A 17,168-nucleotide genomic window follows, 5' to 3' on the forward strand; every position below is an offset into this window, starting at 1 on the left:
TCATTAAAACTGTTAGCTCCATCTTTTGACACTTCTTCCACTCCCGTCCTTGCACGCTACACCGCTACAACAAAGATGACGGGGAGAAGACGCCGTCGAAGGTGAGCCACGTAAATAAGACGGCGCATCATGAAGCGACTGTCAGAAAGCAACTTGAAGATGGTCTGTAAAACATTCTCCATGCAACATTTTGACCAAAGAACCACCATTACATGTTATGTAGACCACAAGATGCGTTTTAAATTTACACAAAAATCATAATATGACCCCTTTAATGCGCCTTATAATCCGGTGCACCATGTGGTCCAGAAAATACGGTATCTTGGATTCCCCTGCTGCACTGTTTTCGACATTTAAAACATTTTTACCTGCACTTTGCCTGTCGTCTCTGCATCCTGGGGTCCAGACCAGCAACACCTACACACAACCTTAACAGGAGCAACACGTGATGTGTTTCCTGACTGATTAGGTGTTTATTTGGGGATTCGCACCCGGCGATTTATCGGGATACGATGTCTATGATTATGTCATTTGAGAAAATACGGTACGCTGACTTCCTCCATTGGTAATGAGACGACCTTCTGATGACTTCCTATTAGGTCACACACAGACAATGGCAACCAAGCCGCCAGAATTCAAGTGCGCGCTCTCCCTTCGTCCCACTCTGGCCTCCCATCAGCAACACTCGTTGTTGATAAGTGAGACAAATATTCCCACGTGCAATAACCTCGCCAGGCATGCCAAGGTACATTCCAGGGAGTGTGTTGCACTGATTTAAGGCTGTCTTGTCCAAGGCCTGGCTCTCTCTCTCTCTCTCTCTCTCTCTCTCTCTCTCTCTCTCTCTCTCTCTCTCTCTCTCTCTCTCTCTCTCTCTCTCTCACTCTCTCTCTCCAAGTGTGTGTACGAGCACACGTCATCCCAGTCGGAGCGCCTGAGCCCGATCCTATCTTAGCTCTTAAGTCTAGTCTCACCCACTCACTTCCAAATGAATATAAATGAGTGTTTTCCTTGCGGGACCTAACTGTAATGTTACCCAAAACACCCTTAAAAGCAGCAACGTCATCTGGAAGGAAAACAACTGGAAGGGAAGTGGCGCCGAACGGGGGGGGAGGGGGGAGCTGGTGAATAATCACGTCCGCGCTCATGACAACGAGGACAATTAACAGTAAAACGAGACGACCGCGCTCGCATGTGAAATGTCACAATGTAACCCTGATGAAGCTGCTAACATTGTGATAAACTGTGTGTGTGTGTGTGTGTGTGTGTGTGTGTGTGTGTGTGTGTGTGTGTGTGTGTGTGTGTGTGTGTGTGTGTGTGTGGTTGTGTGTGTGTGTGTGTGTGTGTGGCGGTGAAACAAGCCCACATTCCTGCACTAAAAAACATTACAAAGTGACAAATGGGAAAGGGGGCAAAGGTCAAAGCAGCGGGAACAAATCACCGAATGTGACGCGCATCCGAACAAAAGCACTTTACACGTTTGGATGAGGAAAATATGAACAGGTAGCTTTGTAGAAAGTCTGTTTTTAAGGTAGACGCCGAGCAGGCACAAGACAATAAAACAACGTTAAGACGTTGTTGAATTAGGTCCTGACGTCGAGCCACTCAAACCTAACGTTGGAGCGACATGCTTTTCGACGACGTTTACTCAATGACGTTGATTTGACCATTGGATTTTGGTATTTTCCCAACCAGTATTCTGCAACACAAACACAACGTTGAAACAGCATACTTTTTGCCAACATTTATTCAATGTCAGGTTGTGATTTTGATTTGACCTTTGAAATGTGGTCATTTCCCAACGACCAATGTGGACGTACATCAGTCATCCCTCGCCATATCACGCTTCAAATATTGCAGCTTCACCACATCACAGATTTTTTTAGATTTTTTTTTTTTTTCAATCAATCAATCAATGAATGTTTATTTATATAGCCCTAAATCACAAGTGTCTCAAAGGGCTGCACAAGCCACAACGACATCCGCGGTACAGAGCCCACATAAGGGCAAGGAAAAACTCACCCCAGTGGGACGTCGATGGGAACGACTATGAGAGACCTTGGAGAGGACCCCCCCCCCCCCCCCCCCCCCCCCCTCTAGGGGAGACCGAGGGGGGGGGGGGGGGCAGAGGAGAAAAGAAAAGAAACGGCAGATCAACTGGTCTAAAAGGGGGGTCTATTTAAAGGCTAGAGTATACAATTTTATTGTAATGATGTCATACAGGAACATTTTTTAAATGTTTTAATGGGATGCATGTCATTTATTTGTTCAAAACGTGGTAACAGTTTTATCTAAAGGTCCATCAGGGTGTATTTTGAGATGAAATTAGCCAGCAAGCACACCAGTCAGGGTGTATTTTGAGATGAAATTAGCCAGCAAGCACACCAGTCAGGGTGTACTCACTCAACTTTCCAGTGCGTATTCATTGACCTGACCACTGACTGAAAAACAACCTGCTCCTTTAAGGCAACCATTTGCAGTTATTGATTAAGGTAAAAAGTCAAAATAAATTGCGGTATTAATCTGTGTTTAAACACGATTAATGCAATACTTTTCAGTTGTTGCTGCACAAAATGAAATGGCTACACCATAGGCAATTTACATTCAGGGCCGCCCCTCCCACTATGCAGATCACACACTGTGTAGGGCGGGGTCGGCTCTTTAGCGCCACCCTAGTGGCTCCCTGGAGCTTTTTCAAAAAATGTATTAAAATGGAAAAGATGGTGGGAAAAATATAATTTTTGTTTTAATGTTGTTCCTATAAGAGAGCAAACATGACACAATCCTTCCTAATTGTTAGAAATCTCACTGTTTATATTAAACATGCTTCACTGATGAGAGTATTTGGCGAGCGCTGTTTTGTCCTACTGATTTCAGCGGTTTTTGAACGCACCCTAGTTTGTTTACATGTACAACTTTCCCCGACGCTGCCACAGTAAGACGTGTTTTATGCCACTCCTTCTTTGTCTCATTTTGTCTAACAAACGTTTCATGCTGTGTGTGAATGCACAAAGGTAAACTTTGTTGATGTTATTGACTTGTGTGGAGTGCTATTCAGGCATATTTGGTCACTACATGACTGCAAGCTAATCAATGCTAACATGCTATTTAGGCTAGCTGTATGTACATATTGCATCATTATGGTCTTTTTTTGTATTTTAGTCAAGTCATTTACAAAAGGTAAATATAGTAGGCCATAAGCTACTATAGGAGCTAGCAGCTACATAACAGCGAAGCACACAATAGCACACAAGCTAGTTATACGTAATTAGTGTCCCTGATTGAACAATATTGCAGTTTAAACACCACATTTGTTATGATAAGCAATAAATAATTATAGTTGCATACAACGTTTCGACAACAAAAGCGTATTAGAAAGTATCCGGTAACAAACGTGTCCGCATCATTAATCTTATGAGCTAAATTTTATGAATTATTGTGGCCACTAGGTGTTTTAAAAAAAAGATTTTCACTCCACTTCAACTTGCAGACAGCACAAGTCTATTCCAGACGTTTAATAATAAATAGGTCAGTGTTTTTCATACCTACCATTGTTCTCTGTGTGATTAATTTCACTTGATCAAACATTTTACCACATCCTAACCTCAAAATAATAAAAGTATGTACTATGATTTGGGCTGATATCAAATCGGCCAATACTCGACATCGAATCGTAAATGAAAAAGTTGTATCGGGACACACTTTATAACCAAAGTAACTTTTTCCCATTCGAAGCAATGTAAATCCAATACATCTATTCCAGACACCCAAAATAATTAACACAAAACACATTTTATAGAGATTTACCATAGTGTTACAAGCAATGTGAAGTACATACACAGTAAGAAAGGGATTCATATGGCCCCATTTGTTGCGGTTTACCTAACACATGAAACATGACGAATTGGGGGGTGAACTATCCACTTTAGTCGCCAGATGGAAGTAGAACGTTGAATATATAAAAATGTGTTTTGTGGCAACTCCAACTTTCATCTCAGCATCAATTGTTAAGTAGAGTGGCGCTTTCCATCATCTCTAGCAGACTGCATTGCAAAATGATTAACCTCCCTCTTCCTTTCACGTGAGATGTACCATATTTATATAGGGCCATATGAATTCATTTTCTACTGTAAATGATTAATTAAATTAATTAAATGTATAAATGAACATTTGACATATTGAAGACTGAGACAGTGGTGAGTGAAGAGGCAGGCGGGAAGGGGAGAGCCACGAAGGCCAACAGTTTTTTATGATTTTTTTTAATGAGTTCAATAGTATTTCTCTACTTTTTTTTAAATAATATATAAAATGCTGGCACTGGCAAATTTATTTGGCTTCGTTGTGGATTATTTGATAATCGACCTCAATAGAAAATAAGCACTGACTGAGTCGCCAACGTGCAGAATTCTTTGTTTGGGCACTCAATTCCGTGGAATTATATGCAAGCAAACTGAATATTTTTTAATACGCAATTTTGGGTCGTGTGAGACGGTCTATGAAAATTAAAAAAGTGTAGCGTCCAATAACTGATGTACCGTTGTAGCTAGGGATGTCCGATAATGGCTTTTTTTGCCGATATCCGATATTCCCATATTGTCCAACTTTTAATTACCGATACCGATATCAACCGATACCGATATATACAGTCGTGGAATTAACACATTATTATGCCTAATTTGGACAACAATGTAGGGTGAAGATAAGGTCCTTTTTAAAAAAAATAAAAATAAAATAAAATAAGATAAATAAGTTAAAAACATTTTCTTGAATAAAGAAGAAAGTAAAACAATATAAAAACAGTTACATAGAAACTAGTAATTAATGAAAATGAGTTAAAATTAACTGTTAAAGGTTAGTACTATTAGTGGACCAGCAGCACGCACAATCATGTGTGCTTACGGACTGTATCCCTTGCAGACTGTATTGATATATATTGATATATAATGTAGGAACCAGAATATTAATAACAGAAAGAAACAACCCTTTTGTGTGAATGAGGGAGGGAGGTTTTTTTGGGTTGGTGCACTAATTATATGTGTATCTTGTGTTTTTTATGTTGATTTAATAAAAAAAATAAAAAAAAATAAAAATAAAAACCAATACTGATAATAAAAAAACGATACCGATAATTTCCGATATTACATTTTAAAGCATTTGTCAGCAGGCCGATATTATCGGACATCTCTACTTTTAGCTATAGATTTCTATAATAAAATAAAGTTAAAGTACCAATGATTGTCACACACACACTAGGTGTGGTGAAATGACCCATCCCCTTGTTCACCCCCTGGGAGGTGAGGAGAGCAGTGAGCAGCAGCGGCGGCCACGCCCGGGAATCATTTTGGTAATTTAACCCCCAATTCCAACCCTTGATGCTGAGTGCCAAGCAGGGAGGCAATGGGTCCCATTTTTATAGTCTTTTGGTATGACTCGGCCGGGGTTTGAACTTACGACCTACCGATCTCAGGGCGGACCCTCTAACCACAAGGTCACTGAGCAGGTCTAATAAAGTAGTGCATTAATATTAACCAGCAATTATTAGGGATGTAGATCTTACAACAACTCATGATTCCATTTCGATTCTTGGCGTCTCGATTCAAACTGATTCTCGCAATGTGTTATTTGATATAAACATTACAATTAAACCTTTAAAAAGGTTATCGGTATAAAAAAAAAAGTTTTTGCTGCTGACATATTCGCACAGCGAAATGTATTTAAAAAAATTCTTAAAATAAAAAAACTCATGAATCTATTTAAAATTTGAATAAATAAGAATCTCGATTTGGATGCAAATAATTTTTTTCATCAACTTTAGCAATTATACTCAACTGTTTCTGTTTTTAGGCATTCCATTTCAATTTCTTTCTGTAATTTGTAGTCCTTTTCTACAAAATTCTACTAAATGGGGGCTCCAAAAAGGTCTACCCAATACAAAATAATAACGTATGAGGGCTGTCTAAAATTGACAAAGTCCTGGTTCTCTCTTCCAGTGTAAATGTCTGAGTCCAGGACCCGAGCTGACCCCGCATGTTAGCCTTTGTTTGGCAGACGCCTCGGCCCCCTTTAATCTGGCCAAGAGATAAATCCTTTGATGGACCTGGCCCGACTCACTTGAAAGTACGGCTCGGCCATCTCCATAGATCAACATAATACGGCATGTTTGATGTTGTGGGAAGGACGGGGCCAAAGGAAGGGGGCGGAGGGGTCAGCCGTGGCACGCGGGTGGCCCCTCATCCTGGCTTCTAGTAACAAAGTCATCAATCCAAATGAGACCTCGAGAGTCCACCTCGCCGGACCACAGCCGAGCGGGTCTGCTGCCCTCTTGACCACTGAGAGGCAACACTCGAGTGGGATAAGGATATCTGTCTGTGTCAGACTCTGAGACGGCAACACATTCCTTATTCTTTTGGGGCCGTTTACATCACGCTGCCTGAAAATAGTTCTACGATTGAATAACCTGCGAAAACATTGACGTGTCCGTAAACACTCTCCGAGTGTGCGTGGTCTGCACCACGGATCAAGAAACATCATTATCAGCTGTGGCCAGAGATGCCGATAAATGCTTTAAAATGTAATATCGGAAATGATCGGTATCGGGGTTTTTTTTTGTTTTTTTTTAATTAAATCAACATTAAAAAACACAAGATACACTTACAATTAGTGCACCAACCCAAAAAACCTCCCTCCCCCATTTACACTCATTCACACAAAAGGGTTGTTTCTTTCTGTTATTAATATTCTGGTTCCTACATTATATATCAGTATATATCAATACAGTCTGCAAGGGATACAGTCCGTAAGCACACATGATTGTGCGTGCTGCTGGTCCACTAATAGTACGAACCTTTAACGGTTAATTTTACTCATTTTCATTAATTGCTAGTTTCTATGAAACTGTTTTTATATTGTTTTACTTTATTTTTTATTAAAGAAAATGTTTTTAATTTATTTATCTTATTTTATTTTATTTATTTTTTTAAAAAGGACCTTATCTTCACCATGCATGGTTGTCCAAATTAGGCATAATAATGTGTTAATTCCACGACTGTATATATCAGTATCGGCTGATATCGGTATCGGTTGATATCGGTATCGGTAATTAAAGAGTTGGACAATATCGGAATATCGGATATCGGCAAAAAGCCATTATCGGACATCCCTAGCTGTGGCTGTAGGCAACCTCCTGATGTAATTTCAATAATTTCAGCTGCATTTGAAGTATTACAAGTGGTCAGAATGTCATTTCATTTATTCAACAGGAAAGATTACAGTTGATGGGGCATGCACTTTAAAAAGTTGCTACAGAAACTCATGCGTGCTTGCTAACTAACCGCTATTACAACATTGGTTGAGCAATACATTTGTACCTCAACTTAAGAGTGTCTTGAGATAAGAACTGTCTCTTGAAGAGTTGTTATGCTTTGAGTTGCAAGCAAATAGTTGAGTATATCCGCCATTAGTTGGCGCAGCAAGCGCCACAGTGAACCTCATAAGATCCGCCCAAGACATCCGGTCAGACTTGGTCTTACTTGCTTGGCATAACTTTGTTTTACAAGCATGGGAAGGACGAAAGTGAGTGCGAAGAAGAAGAAATTCATTGAATAAAAGAAGTAAATCATCAGAAACATCACTGCTTGTCTGCAGTACCATATTGAAGCAGAATGAGACTAACCCCAGCTAAGAATTTTGAAATATTTTTTACACATTGGTAAGGGTGTAACAATACACAAACATTTCGGTTCGGTACGTACCTCGGTTTAGAGGTCATGGTTCAGTTCATTTTCGGTACAGTAAGAAATCAACAAAATATACACTTTCTGGTTATTTATTTACCAAAATTTGTAATCAATGGCTTTATCCTTTTAACATTGGGAACACTATAATAATTCTGCCCAAAAATAGAAATAGCTCTTTGTGTGATGGATGTGAGCCACCACTAGGCTGATCAGTGCAACAGCAGGCAGTCATGAATGCTAAGCATAACAACAACATACATATACACACAGGGTCCATTGCCAGGGTTAATGTGGTCAACATATATAAAATAAAAACTAAATAACAAAAGGCTCAGAATTGGTTTCTTAACAAAACCTTTATACATATAAAGTGCAACATTAAACTGCTTCATGTTGTTGCTCAGATTAAATAAAATGAAAAACATTTCTTCTACATACAAAACAGTTTCAAGTCAACTCAGCCTCAGATTAACTTTTCTTTCCCCCCCCCTTCCCAGCCTTTAACCCTGCTGACTTTCACTCAATCTTCATGTTTTTTGCCAGAAAAATCAGTTTATCCACATTGTCTGCAGTAAGAGCAGACCTGCTTGCAGTTACAATGTCTCCAGCTGTGGAAAATACCCTCTCGCTGGGCACGGAGGTAGCAGGTATGGTGAGGTAGTCCCTGGCTAACTTGCCAGTAAGAGGATATATGGGCTCATTGTTCTTCCACAATAGAAGTGGGTCAAAATCTAGTTTTTAATGCAATATGGTCTTAAATCTGCCGCTATAAAAACACCAACGGCATTTGTTATTGCTTTAGCTCTGTCTGACTCGCCGAGGGGAGGCTGCTTGAATGCGGTGGGGAGCTGTGTTTGCACCACGCTCGTCTTTCCCTTCGTTGAAGCGATGTTCACATGGGGGTGGTGCCGCTTCAAATGGGTTAGCATGTTTGACGTGTTGCCAGAAGCATACCCTGCCGCTGCTGAACAATGTCGGCAAACCTCCGTCCTCCATTGTTGTATCGCACCGCTCATTGTTATTCTGGCGTTGCTAGCATGCCGTGTGTTGTGCCTCGGTGTGCATTGTTTACACAACGTGCGGTACGCTACTTAATATGTCCGTGTGGAAACTCGTTCGGTGCACCTCCGAACCGAACCGAAACCCCCGTACCGAAACGGTTCTATACAAATACACGTACCTTTACACCCTTACACAGTGGACATTTATCCATGAAAATATGGACAGGCGGCTGATGGTGTGTTTGACGGAGAGGCAGCTGGAAGCCCGCTCTTCGAAGTAAATGCTGTACATTATTAGTTTAAAAAACTACTGCAGTTTTTAGCAATACATTCTATTGTACTGTTTTTATACAATATTTTATATACAAAAAGTTTGTATTTCTTTTTAAAAGACATGTTACATGTTAAATGTGTGATGTTTTGTGGAGGCCAAGTACCAATTAAATTGATTTTATTACATTTCAAAGGGAAATTTGAGATACACGTGTTTTGAGCTCCATCACAAAACCAATTACCGTATTTTTCAGACTACTAGGCGCACTTAAAATCCTTTCATTTTCTCAAAAATCTTATCTTATCTTATAACCCGGTGCGCCTAGTGTACGGCATAATTCTGGTTGTGCGTACTGACCTCAAAGCTATTTTATTCGGTACACGGTGTAATGATAAGTGTGACCAGTAGATGGCAGTCACACATAAGAGATACGTTTAAACTGCAAAATGACGCCAGTAAACAACACCAAAATGTAAACATTTTATTGAGAATATAGCACATTACGCACGGCGCTCAAAAATCTGTCAAAATGTTTTTAGTACGACTTTGGTAAGCTATGAAGCCGCACCGCTTGATTGATTGTATTGTTTGGCACCTATATTATTATAATATTATGCAAAACCAACTTTTCTTACCTTCTGGTACCTGCTGATCTGTATTTGGGATCTGCATAAGTACTGAAAATTTGAGCGCGTCCGCCATTGTAGTCTGTGCCGACACCGTAGTTGATAAGCTTCTTCTTTTTCTCTACCTCCTTAAGTGGCATTCATCTTCCGCTGTTGCCATTTCTAATATAAAGTATCTGTCATTAGACTATCTATCAAAGCGCTAAAAACTGTAGTGAGTTTACATTATTCACCCACGGAACTTTAGTTATTAGAGGGTTCCGGTCGGAGGGTTTTTCACGGGACACATTTCCGGCGTTGATGTTGCATTATTGAGCCACGGATGAGGAGTTGCTGCTCCGTAATTGATTTAAGTAAAGTCTGAATGTCATTTAAACAGTTAGTTCCATCCTTTGACACTTGTTCCACTCCCGTCCTTGCACGCCGCACGGCTACAACAAAGATGACGGGGAGAAGACGCTGTCGAAGGTGAGCCACGTAAATAAGACCGCCCACAAAACGGCGCATCCTGAAGCGACTGTCAGAAAGCGGCTTGAAGATGGTCTGTAAAACATAATCTATGCAACATTTTGACTAAAGAACCACCATTACATGTTATGTAGACCACAAGGAAGTGTTTTACATTTAGAAAAAAATCATAATGCGCCTTATAATCTGATGCGCCCTATTGTCCGAAAAATACGGTAAGCTCGTAAGTTGAGGTACTACTGTACACTTGTATGATTGGCCATGTGTTTCTTTCTACGCTCTTTCATGCACTCCAAAGCTGAGACATGCCCACTAAAGGCTCCTCATCTGGACTTTGGACGCACTTAACATCAAAAACGAAGAAAATGCATGTTCAGCCTCGGCACGACCCAATCAATGACGGACTACATGCACTGTCGTAGTTTTTGTTTATAATGCTCCACTATGCAGTCACTTGTGTATGCGTCGTTCAACTAAAAAGACTAGTTGTTCTTTACAAAGTGGCATCACCCTCTACTGGCCTGGCATGCACATTACAGCCTTTTTAGTCATTTTTCCAGGCCTTCTTTATTTGAACGCGTGTAATTTACAGTGCATTACTGTGAGTAGCAGCCATGCTTACTTTATACACACAGTATCATTCCATCATCATCCATCTTGTGAAAGTGAGTGATCCTTGCCACCGACTGCATCAGCGGCCTATATAAGTGTCGCCCATTAAAAACCCCAGGCGGACTTTAGGGAGCTCTTTAGATTCTTCCGATAAGAGCGTTAAGACAGGACCACAAGACACATACAGGCCCCCCCACACTCTTATCTAAAGCCTCAATCAGCGCACACCTAATGCTGATAGATTTCATCCTCCTGTGGAGAATATGCACAAGTGTTCAGGGACCCGAATTAGAATGTATGAGCATGATGCGCCTGTCTGTGTGTGTGTGTGTGTGTGTGTGTGTGTGTGTGTGTGTGTGTGTGTTCTTGTATTTCTACCCTTCTTGAGACACCAACAAGGAAAAGTATCTTCCATATGAGGACTGGTGAACAAGTTAGGACCGATATTATGGTCCCAATGCGGAAAACCATTGCATCTAATAGAGAATGTCTCATTTGCACCCCTGGTGGTGAAATCTATCAAAATTAAGGTGGTCCCACTTTTACAAGTGCTCCCCCTATGGTCAACATATGAAATAACAAGTGTGTGTAAAAATTTGAAGTACTCCCCCTCTGGCCAACATATGTAATAACAAGTGTGTGTAAGAAATTGAAATGCGCCCCCTTTGGCCAAAATTAATTTAAAGAAATAAATATGTATGTATGTAGGGACATACTGTAATAAATTGAAGTAAATAATGAAGATTAAAAGCCAATTACAAACAAACCATTAATAAAAATTATATCGAAAAGCAGTCTTTTTCTCACAATGTGTCAACTTTTTTCTTACAAAATTGGCAACAACTTCTCATATTCTTTCTGTTCCTGTAATATTTTCCCATAAAATTATTACTTTTTTATGTAAAATGATTACTTTTTAATGCCAAATGGTGACATTTGTCTGGTAAAATTCTGACTTTTGTCACAATATTGCCAATTTTTTTGTTGTCCTTGTAAAATAGTGACATTTTTTGAGTAAAATTATGACTTTTGTAAAATTCCGAATATTTTTATAATATTGCTAAAAAAATTTAATTAATTTAATTAATTTTTTACCTACTCAGTGGCCTAGTGGTTAGAGTGTCCGCCCTGAGATCAGTAGGTTGTGAGTTCAAACCCCGGCCGAGTCATACCAAAGACTGTAAAAATGGGACCCATTACCTCCCTGCTTGGCACTCAGCATCAAGGGTTGGAATTGGGGGTTAAATCACCAAAAATGATTCCCGGGCGCGGCACTGCTGCTGCCCACTGCTCCCCTCACCTCCCAGGGGGTGAACAAAGGGATGGGTCAAATGCAGAGGACAAATTTCACCACACCTAGTGTGTGTGTGTGTGTGTGTGTGTGACAATCATTGGGACTTTAATTTTAAAGTTTAATAAAATTGTGACTTTTCTTGAGTAAAATTACGACTCTTTTCATAAAATTGCCAACATTTTAAGCTTTTCTTGTAAAATTGCGACTGTAATTGAGTAAAATTCCAACTTTTATCAAAATGTTGCAGAAATGTTCAGTTTCTCTTGTAAAATTTTGACTTGCGTTGAGTAAAATTACGACTTTTAACACTGCCAAAATTCTAAGTGTTTCTTGTAAAATTCCAAATAATTTTTCACAACAAGCTTTTTCATATTTGCATATTATGTATATATTATTAATGTTGGAAATACAAATCTTCATATATCTAGAGATGGTGGTCCTAAAGAGGTAGGCATTTTCCGGTCTCAAGAAGGTAACAAATACAATAATGTGTGTGTGTGTGTGTGTGTGTGTGTGTGTGTGTGTGTGTGTGTGTGTGTGTGTGTGTGTGTGTGTGTGTGTGTGTGCGTGCGTGCGTGCGTGCGTGCGTGCGTGCGTGCGTGCGTGCGTGCGTGCGTGCGTGTGTGTGTCCAACTAAGGCCAGCTCTGCGATATCATCCTGAAATAGCCTGACTGGCATTTTAATTGCTTTACCCTGCAATGGCTCAAAATGCTACTGATACAAAAAAAAAAAAAGATTCCCATACATTCCCAAAAAAGAGTTAGCACAACTCTAACCTTTCAAAAGATACAATGAATTAAAAAGGATCCTGCGCAATTTTGTGTCACTTAAGAAAGGTAATCAAGATATTAAAAACTCCAAGTACGATGAGTGCAATTGCAAGCACAGCCACAATAATACACCTGTTGTTACTGTCAATCAAACATGAGTATTATTATGGATATAATTGCCATCTTTTGTAGTGAATCTCATGATTTTTTGCACTCCTTACATCATTGGTGTGTTGATTGAGTCTATGAGCCTATCCCAGCTGCACTCGGGGGGAAGCCCAAACTAACTTGACAAAAATGACAAAAACTGCCTGAACCTTCGCTTTGTGTTAAAGGCGAAAGTGAGTATTATTAGTATTATTCATACCAATATTTCGACTTGTTCTTGTTTTGTTACACCTTTTAGCATTAATTTTTTCATACATTTTTTTCTGTGTTTTTTTTTTTTTAAACTTGAGTGTCTCAAAAGTCCCCCTGGCTGCACTTTGCACACATGTGGTTCAGGATCAGCAGTGGTTCCTCTACATCCAAGACTGCGTTACAGTGCCAACCAAAGACCGTCTTTGGCCTTTAATCATTGTGAAAGAGTCATGGAGTAGGAAGCCTGGCACAAACACAGGAAGCTAAGCGTTTTCTTTTGCAGAGCCTCTGTGCAAAAGGGGGCTGATGGGTCCTTCAGATTAGTTTCAAGCTTAGGCCAAGGCTCTGCGTTGAAAAGCATTAGACCAGCGATTCTCAAACCGTGGTACTTGATTAAATATTCAAATAGTTACTGTTCAAACTGTGTGTAATGTTACAGTGGCCAAACATATTAAATATACCTGTTAAATAAAACTTTTGTCTTGGTTTAATGAATACTCAGGCCTACTACGCTACTGTATTTTACTGTTGGACATTAAAGTGATACTTGGACACCCAGGTTTTTTTCTGAGGTGGTACTTGGTGAAAAAAGTTTGAGAACCTTTAGATTAAATCAAATAGATAGCTTTAGTATATTGTATTAAATCATGTTTTGTTTTGTTTTTCAGAAAAAAAGTAGTCTAATGACAAATGAATGAAGGTAATGATGGATACGTTGGCCACTATATTGCAACAAGCTCCACAAGTCTTGTAAACATTAGCTGTAGGTTACAATGATATAATGTATTCTTGTGCAACAGCAGTATCTAGTGGTTATACATTGTAAGTGCAGCCAGTGCAAAGAAAATGCACGCGACATTTGCTTGTCGTAAACTATATAAATATATATCTGCGATGAGGTGGCGTCTTGTCCAGGGTGTACCCCGCCTTCCGCCCGATTGTAGCTGAGATAGGCTCCAGCGCCCCCCGCGACTCCGAAGGGAATAAGCGGTAGAAAATGGATGCATGGATGGATATATATATATATATATATATATATATATATATATATATATATATATATATATATATATATATATATATCCATCCATCCATTTTCTACATATATATATATATATACTCCAGCACCCCCCCGCGCCCCCGAACGGGACAAGCGGTAGAAAATGGATGGATGGATGGATATATATATATATATATATATATATATATATATATACATATATATATATATATATATATATATATATATATGTATATCCATCCATCCATCTTCTTCCGCTTAGCGGAGGTCGGGTCGCGGGGGCAGCAGCCTAAGCAGGGAAGCCCAGACTTCTCTCTCCACGGCCATTTCGTCCATGTTCCCGGGGGATCCTGAGGCGTTCCCAAGCCAGCCGGGAGACATAGTCTTCCCAACGTGTTCTGGGTCTTCCCCGTGGCCTCCTACCGGTCGGACATGCCTGAAACACCTGCCTAGGGAGGCGTTCGGGTGGCATCCTGACCAGATGCCCGAACCACCTCATCTGGCTCCTCTCGATGTGGAGGAGCAGCGGCTTTACTTTGAGCTTCTCCCGGATGACAGAGCTTTCGGTCATATCCCAAAGCTCATGACTATAGATGAGGATGGGAACGTAGATCGGCCGGTAAATTGAGAGCTTTGCCTTCCGGCTCAGCTCCTTCTTCACCACAACGTACCGATACAGCGTCTGCATTACTGAAGACGCCGCAACGATCCACCTGTCGACCTCACAATCCACTCTTCCCTCACTTGTGAATAAGAATCCGAGGTACTTGAAAGATCTCCTCCCCAACCTGGAGATGGCACTCCACCCTTTTCCGGGCGAGAATATGTATGTTAATATATATATATATATATATGACAACGAGAAGAGTTTACAACAAGGAGTATGTTTTTATAATTACCATGCACATGTACCATGAATTGATTAATGTGGACCCCGACTTAAACAAGTTGAAAAACTTATTGGGGTGTTACCATTTAGGGGTCAATTGTACGGAATATGCACTGTACTCTGCAATCTACTAATAAAAGTTTCAATCAATCAAACATATTGAATTGGGGTTGGAATTGGGGGTTAAATCACCAAAAATGATTCCCGGGCGTGGCACCGCTGCTGCTCACTGCTCCCCTCACCTCCCAGGGGGTGAACAAGGGGATGGGTCAAATGCAGAGGACACATTTCACCACACCTAGTGTTGTGTGACAATCATTGGTACTTTTAACTTTTAACTTTAATATTGCTTGGATTTTACAGGCGTCACGTTCGCCTACCCATTAAATTTGCGTGGTGGTCAAGCTAGCTCTGTTCTCAATGGGTACTAGGCGCCTTTCATGTATATTTTGGAAAAAAGTTGCTGATGAACGTCCTTATCTTTTGATATGTGCAAGTGTGCCTCCGAGCGGCTGTGATCAGCATTGCGAGAACGTCAAAGCAAAGCCACAAGGATGAAGTCCTACACATCCACCGCTAGGGGGAGTAGTCTACCAGCTGTGGCAACGCCAACAAAAACGCACTGTTCACTTTATGCCACCAGGGGTCACTGTTACTGCAAATGTGCCACTTTGGACGCGAGCACAGACCTTGGTGTATTTCTCCTGCAACAAACAGAGCCTCTTCCTGTCAGCACCCATTGATGGATTTGCAAACAACTGCGCTTTGAAGTAGCGCACATGTGCATGAAATATTACCGAAACGTGGAATGCATGTGGTGTGCTTCATAGTCAGGAAAAAGGTGGTACAAAGCCTACGTGTGTTGCTGACATCTGATTGGTCCAAATGTTCCCTGTGCTGCCACAATACTGCACACACGTGACCTGCCTGTTTTCACCCACTTCCACGCGTGCACTTAAAAGACAGGCCGCAACACACACTTACACACACATTTTTTATTTGATGTGCTGCAGGTGAGAGGATCGCAGCTCCGTGGGCGGTACACGGAGCATGGCGGCGGCCGCCAGCAGCAGCACCTCCACGGCCACGCTGCACGGCATCGAGCAGACGCGGAAACGCATCGACCCCAGGCGGAGGCAAGCGGCGCTGTCCTTCCTCACCAACATCTCCCTGGATGGGCGACCCGTGCAGGACGCCGCCGACCAGCAGGAGGACGCCGAGGAAGGCGCGCTGGAAGCCCGGACTCGAAGCAGCTTCCTGGCTACGGCTACTCCAACTGCACCGCCCGTAGAGAACAACAACAACACCGCCGCAGTTGCCGCGAACACTTCCGCCGCCCAGACTCTCTCCTTGGCGAACCAGGCTCTCCTGGCGAGCAGCCGGACGAGCTCCTTGGCTGCCGCAGAGTCCGCCGAGGGCGACGCCTTCGCTGCGGCCAATTTCGGCTCGTCTTTCCCGGCGCTGTCAGCCTCTGCCAGGGGGAGACTGCAGACCTACACTCAGGGGATCGTACCAGCGGCGTACTCCAGACAAAGCTCCCAGAACTACTGTCTGGAGGGCGGCCAGATAGCCAACTCTGCCATGGAGCTGCAGAGATCAAGGTAACGCATGTCAACACTTGACTCCAGGCAACTTTGCACATTGTTCTGATAACAAGAAACAATTCAACTCTCCTTAAAGCAGTGTTTTTCAACCTTTTTGGAGCCAAGGCACATTTTTGTTCAAAAATTTGAGGCATACCACCAGCAGAAAACATTAAAAATGTAAACTCGGTAGTTGATATTGACAGTAAAAAGTCATTGTTGCAATTGTTGGATATGAATTCAAACCATAACCAAGCATGCATCACTATAGCTCTTGTCTCAAAGTAAGTGTCATGACCTGTCTCATCACGCCGTGACTTATTTGGACTGTTTTGGTGTTTTCCTGTGTGTCTTGCGCTCCTATTTTGGTGTCTTTTCCTGTTTTGTTGGTATTTTCATGTAGCAGTTTCATGTCTTCCTTTAAGCGCTATTCCCCGCACCTGCTTTGTTTTAGCAATCAAGACTATTTCAGTTGTGCGGACGCTATCCTTCTTTGTGTGGAAATTGTTGATTGTCATGTCATGTACGGAATGTAC

General features: G+C 41.3%; 1 protein-coding gene across 2 annotated transcripts in view; it reads left to right on the forward strand.

The window, feature by feature from the left end:
* The first annotated feature begins 15,989 nt into the window (after positions 1 to 15,989).
* The window catches only part of cables1 (Cdk5 and Abl enzyme substrate 1), a 57,437-nt gene continuing 56,258 nt past the window's right edge, over positions 15,990 to 17,168 (forward strand). Inside the window, exon 1 of one of the 2 annotated variants that reach the window (XM_061979258.2) lies at positions 15,990 to 16,650. In XM_061979258.2, coding sequence (XP_061835242.2) covers positions 16,100 to 16,650 — 551 coding nt within the window. In that variant the 5' untranslated portion in view covers positions 15,990 to 16,099. The remainder of the gene's footprint in view (positions 16,651 to 17,168) is intronic. The other variant, XM_061979259.2, reaches the window with a different exon arrangement.

The sequence above is a fragment of the Nerophis lumbriciformis genome, linkage group LG19 (genome assembly GCF_033978685.3).
Source record: "Nerophis lumbriciformis linkage group LG19, RoL_Nlum_v2.1, whole genome shotgun sequence".
NCBI classification, from domain to species: Eukaryota; Metazoa; Chordata; class Actinopteri; order Syngnathiformes; family Syngnathidae; genus Nerophis; species Nerophis lumbriciformis.